This window comes from Dermacentor albipictus, unplaced genomic scaffold (assembly GCF_038994185.2).
Source record: "Dermacentor albipictus isolate Rhodes 1998 colony unplaced genomic scaffold, USDA_Dalb.pri_finalv2 scaffold_13, whole genome shotgun sequence".
In the NCBI taxonomy this organism is placed as follows: Eukaryota; Metazoa; Arthropoda; class Arachnida; order Ixodida; family Ixodidae; genus Dermacentor; species Dermacentor albipictus.
In genome coordinates this window covers 3874646-3891231 of record NW_027225567.1, presented here as the reverse complement: position 1 = coordinate 3891231, position 16586 = coordinate 3874646, and the positions used below count along the sequence as shown (strand labels likewise).

The 16586-nt window shown below is 45.3% G+C and overlaps 1 protein-coding gene across 8 annotated transcripts in view; it reads right to left on the bottom strand.

Moving 5' to 3' along the window:
* LOC135912998 (death domain-associated protein 6-like) overlaps nucleotides 1-16586 on the bottom strand; it is a 149753-nt gene that overhangs the window by 68892 nt on the left and 64275 nt on the right. For all 8 annotated transcript variants that reach the window (XM_065445614.2, XM_065445616.2, XM_065445615.2 and 5 more), the window contains 2 exons: nucleotides 14781-14864; nucleotides 7623-8270 (listed from right to left, as the gene is read on the bottom strand). In XM_065445614.2, coding sequence (XP_065301686.1) covers nucleotides 7623-8270; nucleotides 14781-14864 — 732 coding nt within the window. The remainder of the gene's footprint in view (nucleotides 1-7622; nucleotides 8271-14780; nucleotides 14865-16586) is intronic.

Genomic DNA, 16586 nt, shown 5'->3' with positions numbered 1-16586 from the left:
GGTTGATTTAAATCGGTTTTTGTCTGCCCACTTGGAAATCTTGTTCAAGCCCTGCTGCACCTGTCTCTCACATACTGAGAGGTTACAGGATTTGAAGCCGATTTGAATGTCGTCAACGTAGACAGAATAAAGAATGGCAGGTGGTAGCGAAGCACGAAGCGTGTTCATCTTCACTATGAAGAGCGTACAACTCAACACGGCTCCCTGTGGTACACCTGTTTCTTGTGTGAAAGGTCGCGACAGTACGTTGCCGATTTTCACTCGGAAGATGCGATTCAACAAATAGCTTTCAATTATTTTCAGCATATTGTCACAGATGCCCATTTCCGACAAGTCTCGCAAGATGCCGTAGCGCCATGTTGTGTCATATGCCTTCTCCATGTCAAGGAATATTGAGATGAAAAACTGCTTATGTACAAATGCGTCCCGAATATATCCTTCAATGCGTACAAGATGATCTGTTGTCGACCGGCCTTTTCTGAAGCCACACTGATAGGGATCAAGCATATTGTTGAGTTCAAGGAAATGTATGAGTCTGCAATTAATCATTTTTTCAAAAACATTACACAGGCAGCTTGTAAGAGCTATCAGGCAATAGCTTGCCGCCATGGATGGGTCTTTCCCCTGCTTCAAAATAGGGACCACAATTGCTTCTTTCCATGCAGTTGGAAAGTATCCCGCAGCCCAAATAGTGTTGAAAATTGTGAGTATGTAGTGTAACTTGGGTGTCATTGTGTAGGTTTTTGATCATTTCATACATGATTTTGCCAGAACCCGGTGCGGAGCTCTTGCATGATCTCAAGGCAGCTCTGAACTCGGCAATACTAAAAGGACAGTTGTATGGTTCATTCTTTCGACATTTTCTTATGAGTGGCTTACATTCTTCTATTTGTTTGTATTTGAGAAAGGATTCTTAATAATTTGTTGGACTTGATACGCTCTCAAAGTGCTCCCCAAGTGAGTCTGCCTGATCTTGCGTATCGCCCTGTGTATTTACCAGAGGGAGTGAGTACGTTGGTCGACCTCTAATTCTATTTACCCTGTTCCAGACTTTGGCCTCATCTGTAAACGAGTTAATACTCGATAAAAAGTTCTGCCAACTTTCTCTTCTGGCCTGCCTGTGGGTTCTCCTGCCTTGAGATTTTACTTTCTTAAAGTTGATAAGATTCTCTGCAGTGGGGGAAGCGCATAGCAACCCCCACGCTTTGTTCTGTTTCTTACGAGCAATCCTACATTTGTCGTTCCACCACGGGACACGCCGTCTGCATGCCAAACTACTTCCTTCAGATATGCATTTAGAAGCGGCATCTATTATGAATGCTGTAAGATACTCCACAGCGGCATCAATTTCTAGAGAAGACATGTCAGCCCATGAGATGCTAGATAGAGTTCGAAATTTCTCCCAGTCGGCTGTATCTATCTTCCACCTAGGAGCTTGTGGGGGAAATTCATTTCCTTTAGATGTTCTTAGCAGTAGGGGGAAGTGATCGCTCCCGTAAGGATTGCCCATAACTTCCCATTTGAGTTCGGGCAGTATAGACGCGGAAACTATACTAAGATCTATTGACGAAAAGGATCTGTTTGCAAGAGAGTAATATGTGGGTTCTTTCTTATTTAGAAGGCACGCTCTAGAAGAAAAAAGGAAATGTTCAATGAGACGACCTCGCGCATCGATACGAGAGTCTCCCCACAAGGTGCTGTGTGCACTGAAATCGCCAAGAACAACATAAGGTTCTGGCAATTCACCTATGAAGGACTGAAATTCAGGTTTGTTTAATTTGTAATGTGGGGGTATGTAAAGCGAACAAATAGTGATGAGTTTGTTTAGCAGGACAACTCGCGCCGCCACTGCTTCGAGGGCCATTCGTAGCTGAAAACGTTGACATGCTATGCTTTTTTGAATTACAATGGCAACACCGCCCGATGATGCGATAGCATCATCGTGATCTTTGCGAAAAGTAACGTGCTGTCGAAGAAAATTTGTGTGTTTTGGTTTTAAGTGTGTTTCCTGTAAACACAGCACTTTTGGATTGTGTTGGTGGATGAGTTCTTGTACATCATCAAGGTTTCTCAGAAGACCTCTGATGTTTCATTGTATGATTTGTGTATCCATATTTAAAGTAATTTGATGCTGTGTATACGGAAACAGAAGTGATGCATTAGATTACAGAGCTCTTGCGAGGCCCTGTCACCGGGGTTCTGCTTTTTCTGGAGCGTTCGAGGGAGCCACGTTACTCCTTAGGCGCTTGGTGCGCCGTGGGGATAGGTGTTGTGTCCATTGCGTCTTGTGAGGCGCCGGACACGTGCTCTTGCGAGCGAGAAGTTACTAGAGAGGGTCCCGCCTTGGAGGGCAAGAACCCTGCGCCCACCAGCCCGGAGGTCGATGGGGCTCCCTGAGGAATTTGGCTGCGCCGGCTGTTGGCAGCGCAGGAAGGGGCCGGGGAGGCCGGGGCAGCCTCGGCTGCGCCAACCTTCGGGGTCGATGATCCCCCATTCTGGGTTGACAGAGCAGCGCTAGCTGCAACCGCCGCGGGGGCAGATGGCGTAGCTGCCGACTCACTGCTTGTGGGTCGGACAGCCGCCGGAGGCCGTTGTGACACTGCCCCGACGTGCCACTTCGACAAAGCTTTTCTTTGGCAGGTATGCTACCCGCCTGCGTGCCTCCTTGAATGAGATATTCTCTTTTACTTTGATCGTTACGATTTCTTTTTCTTTCTTCCAGGATGGGCACGACCGCGAGTACGCGGCGTGCTCCCCATCACAGTTTACACAGTGGAGAGCGTTCTCACAAGTTTCAGTGGTGTATTCTTTGGCACTGCATTTAGCACAAGTTTGGCGGCCTTGGCAGCTCTGCGAGCTGTGGCCGAAGCGATGGCATTTGAAACAACGGAGTGGGTTTGGCACGTACGGCCTAACACGGAGCTTGATGTACCTGGCCTCGATTGACTCGGGCAGGACACTTGAACCAAAGGTGATTATTAGGTGCTTGGTTTGGATCTCTTTACCATCTCGCCTCATTTTAATTCTACTGACATTGATAACATTTTGCTCACTGAAGCCCTCCAGGAGTTCTGCTTCAGTCAGCTCAAGCAAATCATCATCCAACACAACACCACGGGTGGTGTTCATTGTACGATGCGGCGTTACTGTAATGTGGGTCTCCCTGAATGACACTAATTTCTGTAGATTCTCATATTGTTTCAGATCGCGGAGCTCCAAGAGGAGGTCACTGCTTGCCATCCTCGATGCCTTGTAACCTGGACCAAAAACATCAGTCAAGGACTTTGAGACAAGGAATGGTGAAATGGTTCGGACTGCTTTGTTTGGCTTTTCAGAATGAATAACGTGGAAGCGGGGGAAATTCTGGATTTGGTGTCCAAAAAACTTGAAGACATCTTCGGTGTGCCCTCGTTTATGAGGGCGATCAGGAAGTTTGGGGAAAGATGTTTCCATGAAAATATATAAAAATTCGGCAACAGCGCCGACCAGCCACCACGGAGCCCAACGAGGGGATGCGGCAGAGCTTGCATGCAAGTCTGCACGACGCCAGTCATATGCCGCCACTATAACCAAATATGGTGTACCCAAGGTTGGATAGCCACACAGGGTTAACTCTTGCCGCCAAGAAGAAGGAAGTAAATAGAAAAGAGAAGAAGACAGGAAAGGTGGAAAGTAAGGGAAAGACGAAGGTTGTAGGAAGAGAGAGACAGGAAAAGGCGACTGCCAATTTCCTCCAGGTGGGTCAATCTGGAGGTGCCGTCTATGAGAAGCCGAGGCCGAAAAGGTGTGTTGCCTGCGCTGGGGGGCCTTAAAGGTCCAAACACCCAGCATCGGCTCAACCCTCAGGATCCCCTTTTCCCCAAACACGGCTAAGCCGCACTCGGCTACACGCGGGTGGGTCCAACCCTCGTGTGCTCGGGTCCGTGGTGTCGCAACACACCAAACGCCTGCTGACGCAGGCGCCCCTGCGGGGTACCATCACCACAGTAACAAGAAAGGAAGCATGAGAAATAAAGACCCTTGAGCTCCCTTCATCAGAAAAAGACATGAGAATGTGCTCAAACTGACCAGACATATTCCTGTCACTGGAGGACATTGTGCCCAGGTAGGTGGAAAATAGCTGCAGCACCACGGAATACAACCTCAGGGAGAATGCAGTGCTTGTGAAAACAATATTTAACTGTTTCTAGTTCATTCTATATAGTGTGCTGTCATAAAAAGTTGTGTGATAAAGCGTTTCGTGAGTGATACTGTCTCAAACAATTCTCCTTGCTATAAAATAATTATTTTAGTGACCCTGTTAAAGAATACTGATATGACTTATTTTAATTGTCTTTTTTTTTCCCCCACTTAAAATGAAGGTCCAAGCCCTCTAAACTGCAGAAAAATTATTGAGAAGTGTCAGAGTGCCCTAAATAACAGACCATAATAGAGTCACCTTCTGTTAATGACCTTGTAGGGACAGACCAAATTTGTTAATTTATCAATCAAATAAAAGAAGCAGGAAAAACCCCTAACGTACCTCTGCTCTACTGGGCAGTACTTAGCCAATTATAATGTGCCCTTGAATCTGACACACACCATTCTTTAGCCATCCAAGATCAGAAAATAATGTGCACTAAAATGTACTGTGCACCTGCTTTTACAATGGGAATAAAGTAGCATGCTTCTGATTCTAGTAATCCCAAGAAAAATAAACCTGTGTTTACCTTAACAGAATGGAAATTTATTTGCACTTAATGCCCATCATTGCCAATTTCAAACAGCTCTTCATTGCTATGGGCCAAACACGTTCTCTGTGCAGTCCACTACATTTGATATACCACTTTTCTTGAACGACCCCAAAACTATCACGATTGGGAAGTTGCCCCATGCCTTGACTAACAACTTCGCCAGCGCATCATGTGATGAAAGACTGACATACTGAGAACATGTTGGTGTTAACAGCGCAAAACGTAGACGGGACACAAGACGGAAAGACACCACAAGCGCTGACTCTCAACAATGTTTATTTGAAGGAAACGCAGCTTCTTATACCATTGCCTACATGTGCTGCAGTCACATGATGGCACATCATGTGAAACACGCACTTTTTTTGCACTCAAGATTGTGGTTGTACATGCAAAAGCTGAAGTTCTTTTTTTTTGTTAGTAACAAGGACGGCGTGCTAACGCATTGGTCACGAAGTCTGGCAATCTCGGCTGCCTCAATTATCTGCCGAACCAGCTGGTCATTCTGTTTTTCCAGCACTTCACAGCGTCTGAATTCTGCGGCACAAACTTTAGAGGGGCAATCCCTGACGTGGATACTTAGATTTCTGTTAGCTTGCTCAACGCCAAGTTTATGTTCCTTTAGTCTTTCGTTTGTGCATCTCGAAGTTTGCCCTACATACTTTTTTCCACATTTCCGAGCCGTTTTGTGGATTGCACAGAAGCTGTGATGTATTCAATACCTCTGAAATGTGGAAAAAATGTATATAGGGCAAACATCAAGAAGCACAAACGAAAGACTGAAGGAACACAAACTTAGCATTGAGCAGGCTAACAGGAATCTAGGTATCCGTGTCAGGGATTGCCTCTCATGCTGGTGCCGCAGAATTCAGACGCTGTGAAGTGCTGGAAAAACAAAATGACCAGCTGGTTCGGGAGAAAATTGAGGCAGCCGAGATTGCCAGACTTTGTGACCGATGCATTAGCACGCCGTCCTTGTTACTAACAAAAAAAGAACTTGAGCTTTTCCATGTACAACCACTATCTTGAGTGCAAAAAAAGTGCGCGTTTCACATGATGTGCAATCACGTGACTGCAACACATGTGGGCAATGGAATAAGAAGCCGTGTTTCAAATAAACGTTGTTGAAAGTCAACGCTTGTGGTGTCTTCTCGTCTTGTGTCCCGTCTGCGTTTTGTGCTGTTAACACCAGGATGGAAAACCAACAAGCCCAAGCTGCTATTCTAGTGAGAACATATGTTGCGGCTCCATTGCCACTAGCTTAGCAAGTAAAATTAATTCTTTTTTGAATAAGCTTTTGTAATGAACACAGCGCATCATCGTTGCTGAGCTGTGCAAAAACTTGCTTTGGCGCCTTCATGCGATGGCAACAGTGATAACAGTGTCTCTGACATAAGTCTGTTGTCAATGCCATGAATGAGGCTTTGGTTTTGTGTACGAGTGCAGTGTACAAACAATGTTCGGAACTTTTCTTTTTTTTAAGGAATGTGTTAAAATCAGGTGTACCTATGGTAAACATTTATTATAAGCTGCCCTTTTCACTTGTAACTCTGCCAAGGGCCAGCCAAAAATTGGCGTTTTCATCACAAGAAAGCATCTAGAAGCGGTCACAGTCTCTTAACACCACCAAGACCAGTGGTGCAGACATTAGGGCCACCGCTGTGGTCAGGTGTGTGCATGCAAACGAGTCAAGCTCAAATTAACTAGTGAGGGCCAACTTCAGGACTGAAATAACGAAAGTTCTGGTCCATAAAAAGGTATAGGTACCAGCCAAACCTTCAGTTGAGATCAAATTAGAGTTGAATTAACAGACATGTATGGACTTTTTTCAACAAGCTAGCTTTGGCTTTGGTACCCAGGAGCTGAACAAGTCCTGATATTATAATACACTGGCTTGCTCCATTCCTACGATTACTGTAGGATCAGCCACACACTAGCGCAGCTAGAAAAAAATGCATGTAGCCCACTTGCTTAGTTTTTGTGAGCAACATCATCATACTTAGCCTTATTACTACACGATATCAGCAAATTTTGTTCCGAGTCATGACATCACGATAAAGTCAATGACAGAGTAATACTTGTTGGGGGGCTAGTTGGTGCATGTTTCCAGAAGAGGGTTGCCCCGTCCCGCCTGTCCCGTCTCGCTTACTGAGTGTTGTCTTTTTCGGTGCTACAACCCTCTTCTGGAAGTCAATGAAACCAGGTCTGGCACGTCAAGACCCACTAACCCCTTCAGGCAGCAATTAATTCTGTCCATTGAAAGTTCAGTTTCATAACATTTGTTCTGCCTGTATAGAATCATGAAAACCATACAGCTTCAGAACAAATTAGGAATTTTCACTTCTTCGGCGAACTCTGTCCAGTTTAAAGAATTTGGACCCTATGCAGAGCTCTTTAAGGAATGTCAGATAGGAGAGTATCAACTATTTCATGTCTAGCACACTTGGACAACACTTATGCAGACACCTGATGTAAAACATTGTGGAAACAATGAAAGTGAAGACAAACTGACACCGGAAGCAAACATCCAGTTGTCTACCTTCCAACTCATTTTACTAAAACACTTTACACATATTAAAGCTTGAGCACAGGTCCAATCAGAAGTGTTTCAAGATGTTTGTGATACATTTTAAATATAATTTCAATAGCATTTTCTATTTTGATGCACCATCTTCCCATGCACAATTGTACACTAGCACCTGAAGGGGTTAAGTATCAAATTAAAATAACCTTTCCCAACCTTCACACTCGTCAAGTGTAATCCTTTTACGTGCAAGAAACATGTGGTTGAGGTTTTTGTAACTTCAGAAATATGTCAGTGCTCCTTCAAGTAGCTTTATAAAACAATAACAGCAGTCATAAAAAAAATAATAATAATAGAGTGGTACTCACTATGAGGTGTTTTTCCAGCTTCTTAATGTGCTTTTCGGTCCGAAGCTGCTTCTCCGACTTCTGTGAGACACCACTAGTCTCCCCCATGGTATCAACACCATTGCTGCATTTTTCCTCATGGTCCGCCCCCACCAACTTCTTGCTTTCAGAAACATAGTCGTTCTTTCCAGCAGCCACACTGCTTGTCTCAGTTTGTACCACACTTGTACTGTCCGGCACAGCATTAGTAGGTGATGGTGTCGGAGACTTCAAGGCTGCCAATCTTGCCTGTGATGCTACCGAGTCAAAGGCCACACACATGGCTGGTATGATACATTTGCTATCTGAAGTGTCCTCCCCTGAGCTTCCAGTGACAGCTGCAGAAGAAGCGTTTGAGCCAGCAGTCAATGGGCCTGAAGGTAATGTGCCCTTTTTTTTATTCTTCTTCTCCCGACGAGATCGTAGCTCATCAGCAAGTTCTTTGATGCGCAGATATACATTTGTACTTGAGCTGTCTTTCTGCACGGAGCTCGCAACAGAGGCAACAGTCTGACGGAACCGATCAGACGCCAGGTAGTGCAAGTTTGTCTGGCTCAGTATATCCTTCAACTTCCGCATAATTAATGGACGATCCTCCTCGGTGATGAGTGGCATACAGGTTGACAGGAACTGCACATTCAGACAACAGCACACTGTATTATAATCAGATTTTTTTAAACCACCAATTTCTCCTTCGAAAAACTTCACAATACAATATTGCATCTTTGTTTTCATCAGTCCATTCATTTAATCCAATATGCACTCACACTGAAGTGCAAAAGTTTCAAGGGCACAAAATCCATGGTGAAGACTATGGAAAAGCTTTTACAGCTGCACACCAACGGTGCCCGACCCAAGGCAACTATGCAGAAGAATTAGGCATCATAACCAATTGAAAGAGACATTGATCACGTGTTGGTGAGTGCTTGGCTTTTCCTTTGATGTGAACCAGGTTCTAAAAGAGGGTTAGATTTTATAACTGGTAGATAACTTTGCTGAAAGCCTGGAGGTTACGTACTTTTACATTGTTGTTTTGGAAGTAGAGGGCACTCGAAAGGATCATGGACTTGCAGAGGCTGCAGAAGCCAGATCTGTTGCTGTTGCGCGAGGTATTGGGGATTGATACAAAGGGTTTGGCACAAAACCCTATGGTCAGACAGGCATTCATTGATTTGGGGGCCGATGATTAGGAGCTCAGTGAAGCATGGAGGCTCATCAAACAAAAAAAGGAAGAACAGCTCAGACAGCAGCAAGAGCGGGAAAGGTAGAAAGACAGCAGCAAGAGTGAGAAAGGGAGAAAAGAAGACAGCAATATGACGCAAAAAGGCTGGAGCGAGAGATTGAGCTCCCCCAAGTTGAAACATGAGTAATAAGTTGGGCAATTGAACCCAGCAAATGGTACCTCTTCTCAACAAGGAGGCACAGTTCGAAATGTCTAGGTACCGTCACGTGCAATATGACCTGCAACACCAGGACCTGTGGTCGAAGGGGCTCCAAGACTGTACGGGTGCTCCGACTCAGGATAAGTTCCAGACCTAAACAAAGCTTCAATTAGTAGTGTTTATTAGGCCGCTATTTCACTTGTCAGAGCCACCGTGCAGCCCTGGAGCCCCTTCGACCATGAACAAGGATGTTGCCAAGTCATATTGCACGCGAATGCACATGGAGCCATATGTAGTATCAGGGGATTTTGGTCTGTATTATGCAAATTTTAAACGAACGTGCACGAAACTGTCGTTTGAGCGAGGCACATGGTCTCAGAGGCGACTGACGGTCCTGCCCCGCAAGGCAACAGAAGTTACGCAGCTGAGCAAGGAGGGTGCGGACAACTATGAGAAGGTCAAGGCTTGCCTTCTGAGAAAATACAGACTTAGCACAGAAGCATTTAGACAAATATTTCGGGGCGTCGAGAAGTCGAGGAACAGAGCTATCCCGAGTTTCTGTACAATTTAAGAGTAAACTTAACCGAATGGTTAAAAGGCACTAAGTCCTACAGGGACACAGACGTTGTAGTGTAGAGGCTTCTGTAAGAGCAGTTTTACAACTGTCTCCCAGAGCATGAAAGGAATTGGCTACAGGATTGGGGCAACGTACCTGCTGCGGCAAAAGCAGCCAAACACGTCAAGGAGTACACATCACACCGACAGCTCAGCAGCAACCTAAGTTAGCTTAGCAGCAACCTAGAAGTGAGAATAACCGTTATGTGAAGCACCCTTTGAGCCCTCGAGTTGACAGATAGGAAAAAGGGTCCCTTCAGGTAAAAATGAAAGAAAGGGCTATAGTGAACAGAGTGAAAAAGTGACCTACACACAAAAGGCACAGAATGCTTTTGAGACAAGGAAGCCTCTCATTTGCTACAAATGCAATGAGCGGGGTCACATAACGGTAGACTGCACAAAGGAAAGGGTTGCGTTTTCGGATGTCAATGACAGCAAAGAAAACATCACGTTGGAGCCTTACATGCATGACCTGGTGGTAGTAAGGGGGAAAGCATGCAGAGCACTGCGCACCTTGGCGGCAACAATAGATGTTGTCCATCCATTGTAGGTGTCACCATCCAACTACTCGGGCCAATGTGCATGGATCCGCCAGGTGGTAAAAGAACTGAGCGTGTGCTTGCCACTCACGGCAGTGGTCATTGAGAGTCCTTTCAGTAAACTAACAACTGAAGCTGCCATTTCAGGAAAGCTCTCTAAATGCTATCCGTACTTGTTCTCAAACAGATCAGATATGTTATTGCAAGAGAGAGGCATTATTTTCGGTGACTGGGTTGTACAAGCATTAACTCATTCAAAGGCGCAAGAATTGGCAACACAACTCACTTCCGAGAGTTACACTATGGAGGAAACACCCTATAAGACTGTGGTGGAAATGGATGAACGCAGTGCGGACCACCGTGACAACGAGGCACACAAGACCAGTCAGCCGGAGAATCAGTCTCACGAGCCGCAGAACAAGGATGTCCTTGAGAATGTGTTATTGCCACCAGTATAAAGGAGTTTCACTACACTCCTAAGCAGGAATAGAAATGAGTTGGCTACTGAGCAGGTGGAGGACCCCACCATTCCGGAGATGAGAGAGTGCAAGAGAACGAGTACTCTAGCAAAGAAGAATATTTCTTTCCAGCTCAGAAGTGCCGTGCTGTATCGCTTATACAAGGATAAGCACGGAGTGGACCAAGATCAATGAGTCGTTCCCCAGAAGTATTGCGCAGACTTGTGGCTTTCCCATGACAGTTTGTGGTGGTGTCACCTTGGAACCAGGAAAACAAACCAGAGGCTGTTAAAAGAGTATTATTGGCCTGGACATTGTAAGGACATGGAGAAATCTGTGCGATCATGCATCACATGCCAGCAGGTCGGAAAAGGGCAGAATAAGTGAAAAGCACAGATAGTGTTAGTACCGATTATTACCGAGCCGTTTCAGCGGTGAATGACAGATGTAGTTGGACCACCTCCTGTGACAGAGACAGGGTACCGGTACATTCTAACTACGTTATGCACCACCATGAAGTTTCCAGAGGCACTTGCACTGCATGATGCGACGTCGGAGAGTGTTGTGGATTCACTGTTGCTTATCTATTCCCCGAGTTGGATTCCCTCCCAAGATCCAAAGTGATCAAGGCAGCGTGTTCATGAGTGTCCTCACCACGTCATTTCTAGAGCGATGCAGCATAAAAACAGTGCACAGCTCAATTCATCATCCACAGAGCAACAGCATAGAAAAGTGGCATTCCACTCTCAAGCGCATCCTTAGAAGACTGTGTTATGAAAATAAGCGCGACTGGGATGCATGCCTACCAGCAGCACTTTTAACTTTGCGGTCGGTACCACATGAATCCACTGGTTTCCACTCTGCCGAATTGGTTTAGGGAAGGTCACTGCACTCACCTTTGCAAATGATGCGGGAAACGTGGGAAGGGCACGAAGAAGACCCTACCATGGTAGAGTTTGTTTTGAATCTGTTGGAGCGTCTGCATAACGCTAAAGAACTTGTGAAGGCCAGCATGAAGTCAGTTCAGGCTCGATCCAAAGTCTACTATGATAGGGCCACCCATCAGAGGACGTTCCGTATTGGCGACAAGGTGATGTTACTAAGAGCCTCAAGACAAAACAGGCCCTAAGTACAGCGGGAAGGGCCCATTGAAGTGGTTGCAAGACTCTCCAACACCTACTATGTGGTGAAAACTCTGGGGAAACTTAAAGAGTCACGCATTTATCACTGTAACCTAATGAAATGTTACGTGCAAAGAGAGGCAGTGGTGAATATGACCTTAAACCTTCCTGAAAAGATTGAGGACAACTTGGTTTGTCTAAGCGAAGAGGGAAGTAGTGCTCAAGAACTCCTGGGGAGGGCTGAGTAGAGAGAGGAACTAAAGGAATCCCAGTAGTCTGATCTCGACGAAATTATGGCAGAGGTTGATGAATGCTTCATCGACAGACCAGGTAAAACTAATTTGATTGAGCACGATATTGAGCTGGCGTCTGAGGAGCCAGTGCAATCAGTGTTTTCGGCTCTCTCCTAGGCAGAGAGAAATCCTTGATAAAGAAGTGAAGCACATGCTCAAATTAGGAGTAATTAAGCCCTCCGAGAGCGAATACACTTCACCTATGATCTTAGTGGAAGTTCCGGGTAAAGATCATAGTAGACTATTGGAAATTAAATGCTCTCACCAAGGATCGAGTGTATCCAAATCCAAATATTGAGGAGAGAGTGGAACAGGTGATTCGAGCAGCCTATGTGACTATGCTAGACCTTACTCAAGGGTATTGGCAAGTATTGCTCACTGAGCAAGCCAGCAGATAAGTGTCATTTGTCACACCAACAGGCAGCTATCACCCGATAATGATGAGCTTCGGACCCAAAACTGCTCCCTTTTGTTTTTCACGCCTCCAGAATAGGGTTCCAAAGGGTTGTGAAGCATTTGCCATGTCCTGCTTAGATCACATCGCAGTCTTTTCTGATTCATGGGCAAATCATTTGGTACAGCTTAGAGTAGTGCCCACCATTTGCCTCAAGCTGGGTTCGACGTAAAGGCCAAGAAGTGTCGCCTTGCAAGGATGACCGTGGACTACCTAAGGTCACCACATAGGTCAAAGTGTTAGGAAACCTAGTGAGGTTAAAATATCAGCGGTAGCAGACTATCCTCAACCGAAAAGTAAGACGGACATTCGGCCATTTTTGGGGCTCACTGGCTTTTATAATTATTACATCTGGGACTATTCAACTTTGGCAAGCCCCCTGACTATATGTAGTCTGGGATGAAAAGAAAGAAGCTACCTTTTTAAGCCTGAAGGCTGTATTGATTAGCCGTCCGATATTGCGAGCTCCTGATTTTGACCAAAAAATTCCCGGTGCAGTGTGACGCGAGTAATTGAGGGCTAGGTGCCGTTCTCTGACAGAGGGACGACGCTATTAACAAACACCTCATGCTCTATCCGAGCCGAAAACTGAGCTCTCGTGAGATGGCATACTGCGCATCAGAAAAGGAATGTGCTTGCACTGTATGAGCCATTCAGAAATTGCAATGTTACCTCAGGGGTGCCACTGTCCCCTGGCCTGGCTGCGAACTGCAACATCAAAGAACAGTTGCCTCCTAAGGTGAAGCCTCATTCTACAGCAATATCATTTCGACTTAAAGTGCAAGGGCAAATTGAATGGAAACACAGATGCACTTAGTGGCTCTTTCAAAGCAGTCCAGGGTTGCTCTTTGCCATTACTCAAAATTGCTATATGAGACTGTGTATGTAGATGCATAACATAGTACGTCTGGTTTATCACCATAAGCAAGTCCAGAGAGTTTCAAGTGCTTACTTATCACAAACAGCTACTAAAGAGATTGATCGTAATCCCTCTTTTGGCCTGGTTTGTTCCCAGGGAGCTGAGTGCTTGCTTGCGCACATGTTTCAGTTTGAGAGACAGCTCGAAGAGTCTGGTCGGCAACATACACGATAATGTGGCAATCGATGGCAGGTATCTGGCATTCATTTGCAGAAAATGAGGTCGTGTCTCTGTGCAGCAGCGGTGACTGCTATCCTCCATGACTATTTGGCGGGGGAGGAAGCTGTTATGACTGCAGTAGACAACATGCTGTTTGCAATGCGCAAGAGTAGAATATGAGAACTACACTGGGAAGATAGTCGGAGAACAGTTCCCACACGATGGTGGGCACTGCTAATTTTCTCGTAATGAGCTGCCCTCGTCAGAGAAGAAGCACCACAAAGTGAAGAAAGAGTTGTCACTCTGGGGGAGGCCGAGACAATACGAAGGACTCCTGGACATTTCCAGGAAGAAAGCCGCCACTAACTGGTGCCTGCCCTATATTGAGAAGCAGAGGAGAAGACCAGTTGGAAAAAAAAGATCTCTCCCATTACCCCGGTCAGACCCTCTCTCCGCCTTTGCGCTCGCTGGAACTGGGTGGGGTCGCTGGTCCAATGTTCCATCTGCGGCAGTGTTTGTGCTTCTTGATTGGCTGTTGACCTGGGAGGTTGTGACCTGTGTGTGATTGGCTACTACCAGAAGGGAGGGTCGGAACAGAGGTGTTATAATGATGGTGCGGTGGAAACAAGCTGCTCTGGGCCATGGAAACGAGGCTCATCCAGACATTGGTTGCTAAACACTTGACATTTTTCTGTTTTTTCTATTCAACAATGTAAATAAGTTTCGTTCGAGAGCCAATAAACCTGTTCGTTTTCATTTTCCCAACTTCCGAGCTTCTGATTTCTTCAACCCGAAGCCTCCGCCACGCTAACATGTGGAGCTGGGTTTGAGACATAACTGAGTGCCGCAACAACTTCCAGTGGCAGTGTTGAGCATTCTGCATTGGACAATTTATCAAGGTCACAGGTCATGAACGGTGACATTGCAGGCAGTGCATCTTGCATAGGGACATTTGTACATGTGACCTTGAATCGGGCTGCAAGTGGAACTCCTTGCGAGCTTCTGTTTTGAAATTTCAGCTGTTCTCACGCTGTATTGCTGCTTGATACTTCGCAGACGCAAAGTATCTATGCACCGCGATTGTTTGTTTACAATGCCCAAACCTAGTGAAGGGCCCTTTAAGTTATGATATTGATTTGCATGCAAGATGAATAATTAAAGTAGGGAAGAAGACAAAAAGCAGGCAGATTTTTTACATACCTCAACCATAATCCTATTTGATTGCTCAGTCATCTCAACTAGCAGAGGTGGAACCTGGTAGTCGGCCCTGTTGAAGGTTTCTCCCTAATTTTTGGAAGAGAGAGAGAGAAAAAAAAATAACTTGCAAACAGAACTCAATGATAATGCAGGTTTTGTAAGCACAGCTAAAATGCTCCAGCCTTAAAGGGGCCTTGAATCACTTTTTAAACTATTTCAAAAATACTTTGCCATAAAAAGTACTGCAATGCATTCAGCAGAAGCGGAGTTATTGGCAATCAAACATCCCCAACGCAGTGCTTCCGCTCCTTCTTCAAAAACTTGCACTGCGAAGGCTACGGCACAGCAGCGCATGGCCACAACTATTCGCCTACTGATCACTGTGGCGCACAGTTGAAGTTTGACTTTGAAATTTGTGGCGCCGCGGTGATGCTCTCTTTCTTCACGCAATACCACGGCAGCAGGTGTTTCCTTTCACCTGCTCTGCTCCACAGTAATTTTCCACAGTAATTCCTGCTATTAAACTAATACTACTCACAGTGTCATTGCAGCATTGAGGCACCATAATGGAAAGTTATGTCTGCTGTATTTTGTTCCTCCACATCAATAAAAATTTTCACACTACAAAGGACTGTGAGCTCTCGCAATTCTGCAACTAAGGTCATTTCTTAGAACAGGTTGAGAGGCAACAAAGGCTGACAGAACCCCATTAGGCTAGATAGGGGACTGTACAGCCAAAGTAAAGTTCCATTTTTTGCTTTCACTCTACTCGCACAGAGAACAGATAGTCTGAGAAGGTTAATAACGGGGGCCAGTGATCAGTACAGACCAACTCAATCTGTTTATTTCTTTTTTTTACATCTGCAGATATAATGCACAGCCAAATGTTTCAAAACAAACAACTGATTCCCGCCAGCTGCTCTACTCCAAACATGCTGTTCACGATCGTATCATATAGACAACACGCACAAATGGGTGAACATAGCAGTATGCTCATGCATTCAGAAGGTTGGGCAGGCTATGAACTTGCATAACATGCACACCTGTGCACAAGGTGCGATCATGATGCAAATGCAGACAAGCAAGTGCACATGGCCAACTGGACCTTTGGCTAAGCTAGCCAAGCGCTAAGGAAGCGCTTGAAAAAGGCAAGCATAACGGACGGCTCAGCCAGGAGCCCTGCTCTTTGGCAGGTGGGTGGGTGCCTTCATGCTTCTGACAAAGCTATATTTCGGGAGGACCTGGCACAAAAAAGCCAATCCATCGGGGCAAGCTGCAGCCATTCAATGACAATGCACGGCTTTTGAGCATCAACTATCAGGGGAACCATGAGGCACAAACTTTACTAACAACCACATGAAGCGAAAGAAAGCATAGGTGAAAGTAACTGTTTTTAAAATTGAAACGTTGAATTCATTCTAAAATGAGAGTTAAATTTGTGATGCACTTCACACTTTAAGTAAAGCAACAGAAAAGTGAAAATGGAAGAAAAAGCAACTCTGGCTGTGAGTAGCACGGCTAATAACCCGAGCGTTACGCTTAGTATACATGTGCACAAATACCGAAGAAAGTGGAACAGGGTACAGCCGCCATCGTAGCTCAATTGGTCAATTATTGAACAGGTCATGCGAAGGTTGCAAGTTCGGCTCCCATTGGTGGCAAGTTGACTTCCAAGTTCATTACCCTTTCCATTTAGTAAGAATATGAACCCTATAGCAAATAACTTTCATTATCAACAAATTATGTCAATATTAAAAAAAAGTTCATTTGCCCTGTGCTCCATTATTTGTAGACTTCGTCTGGTCTTGT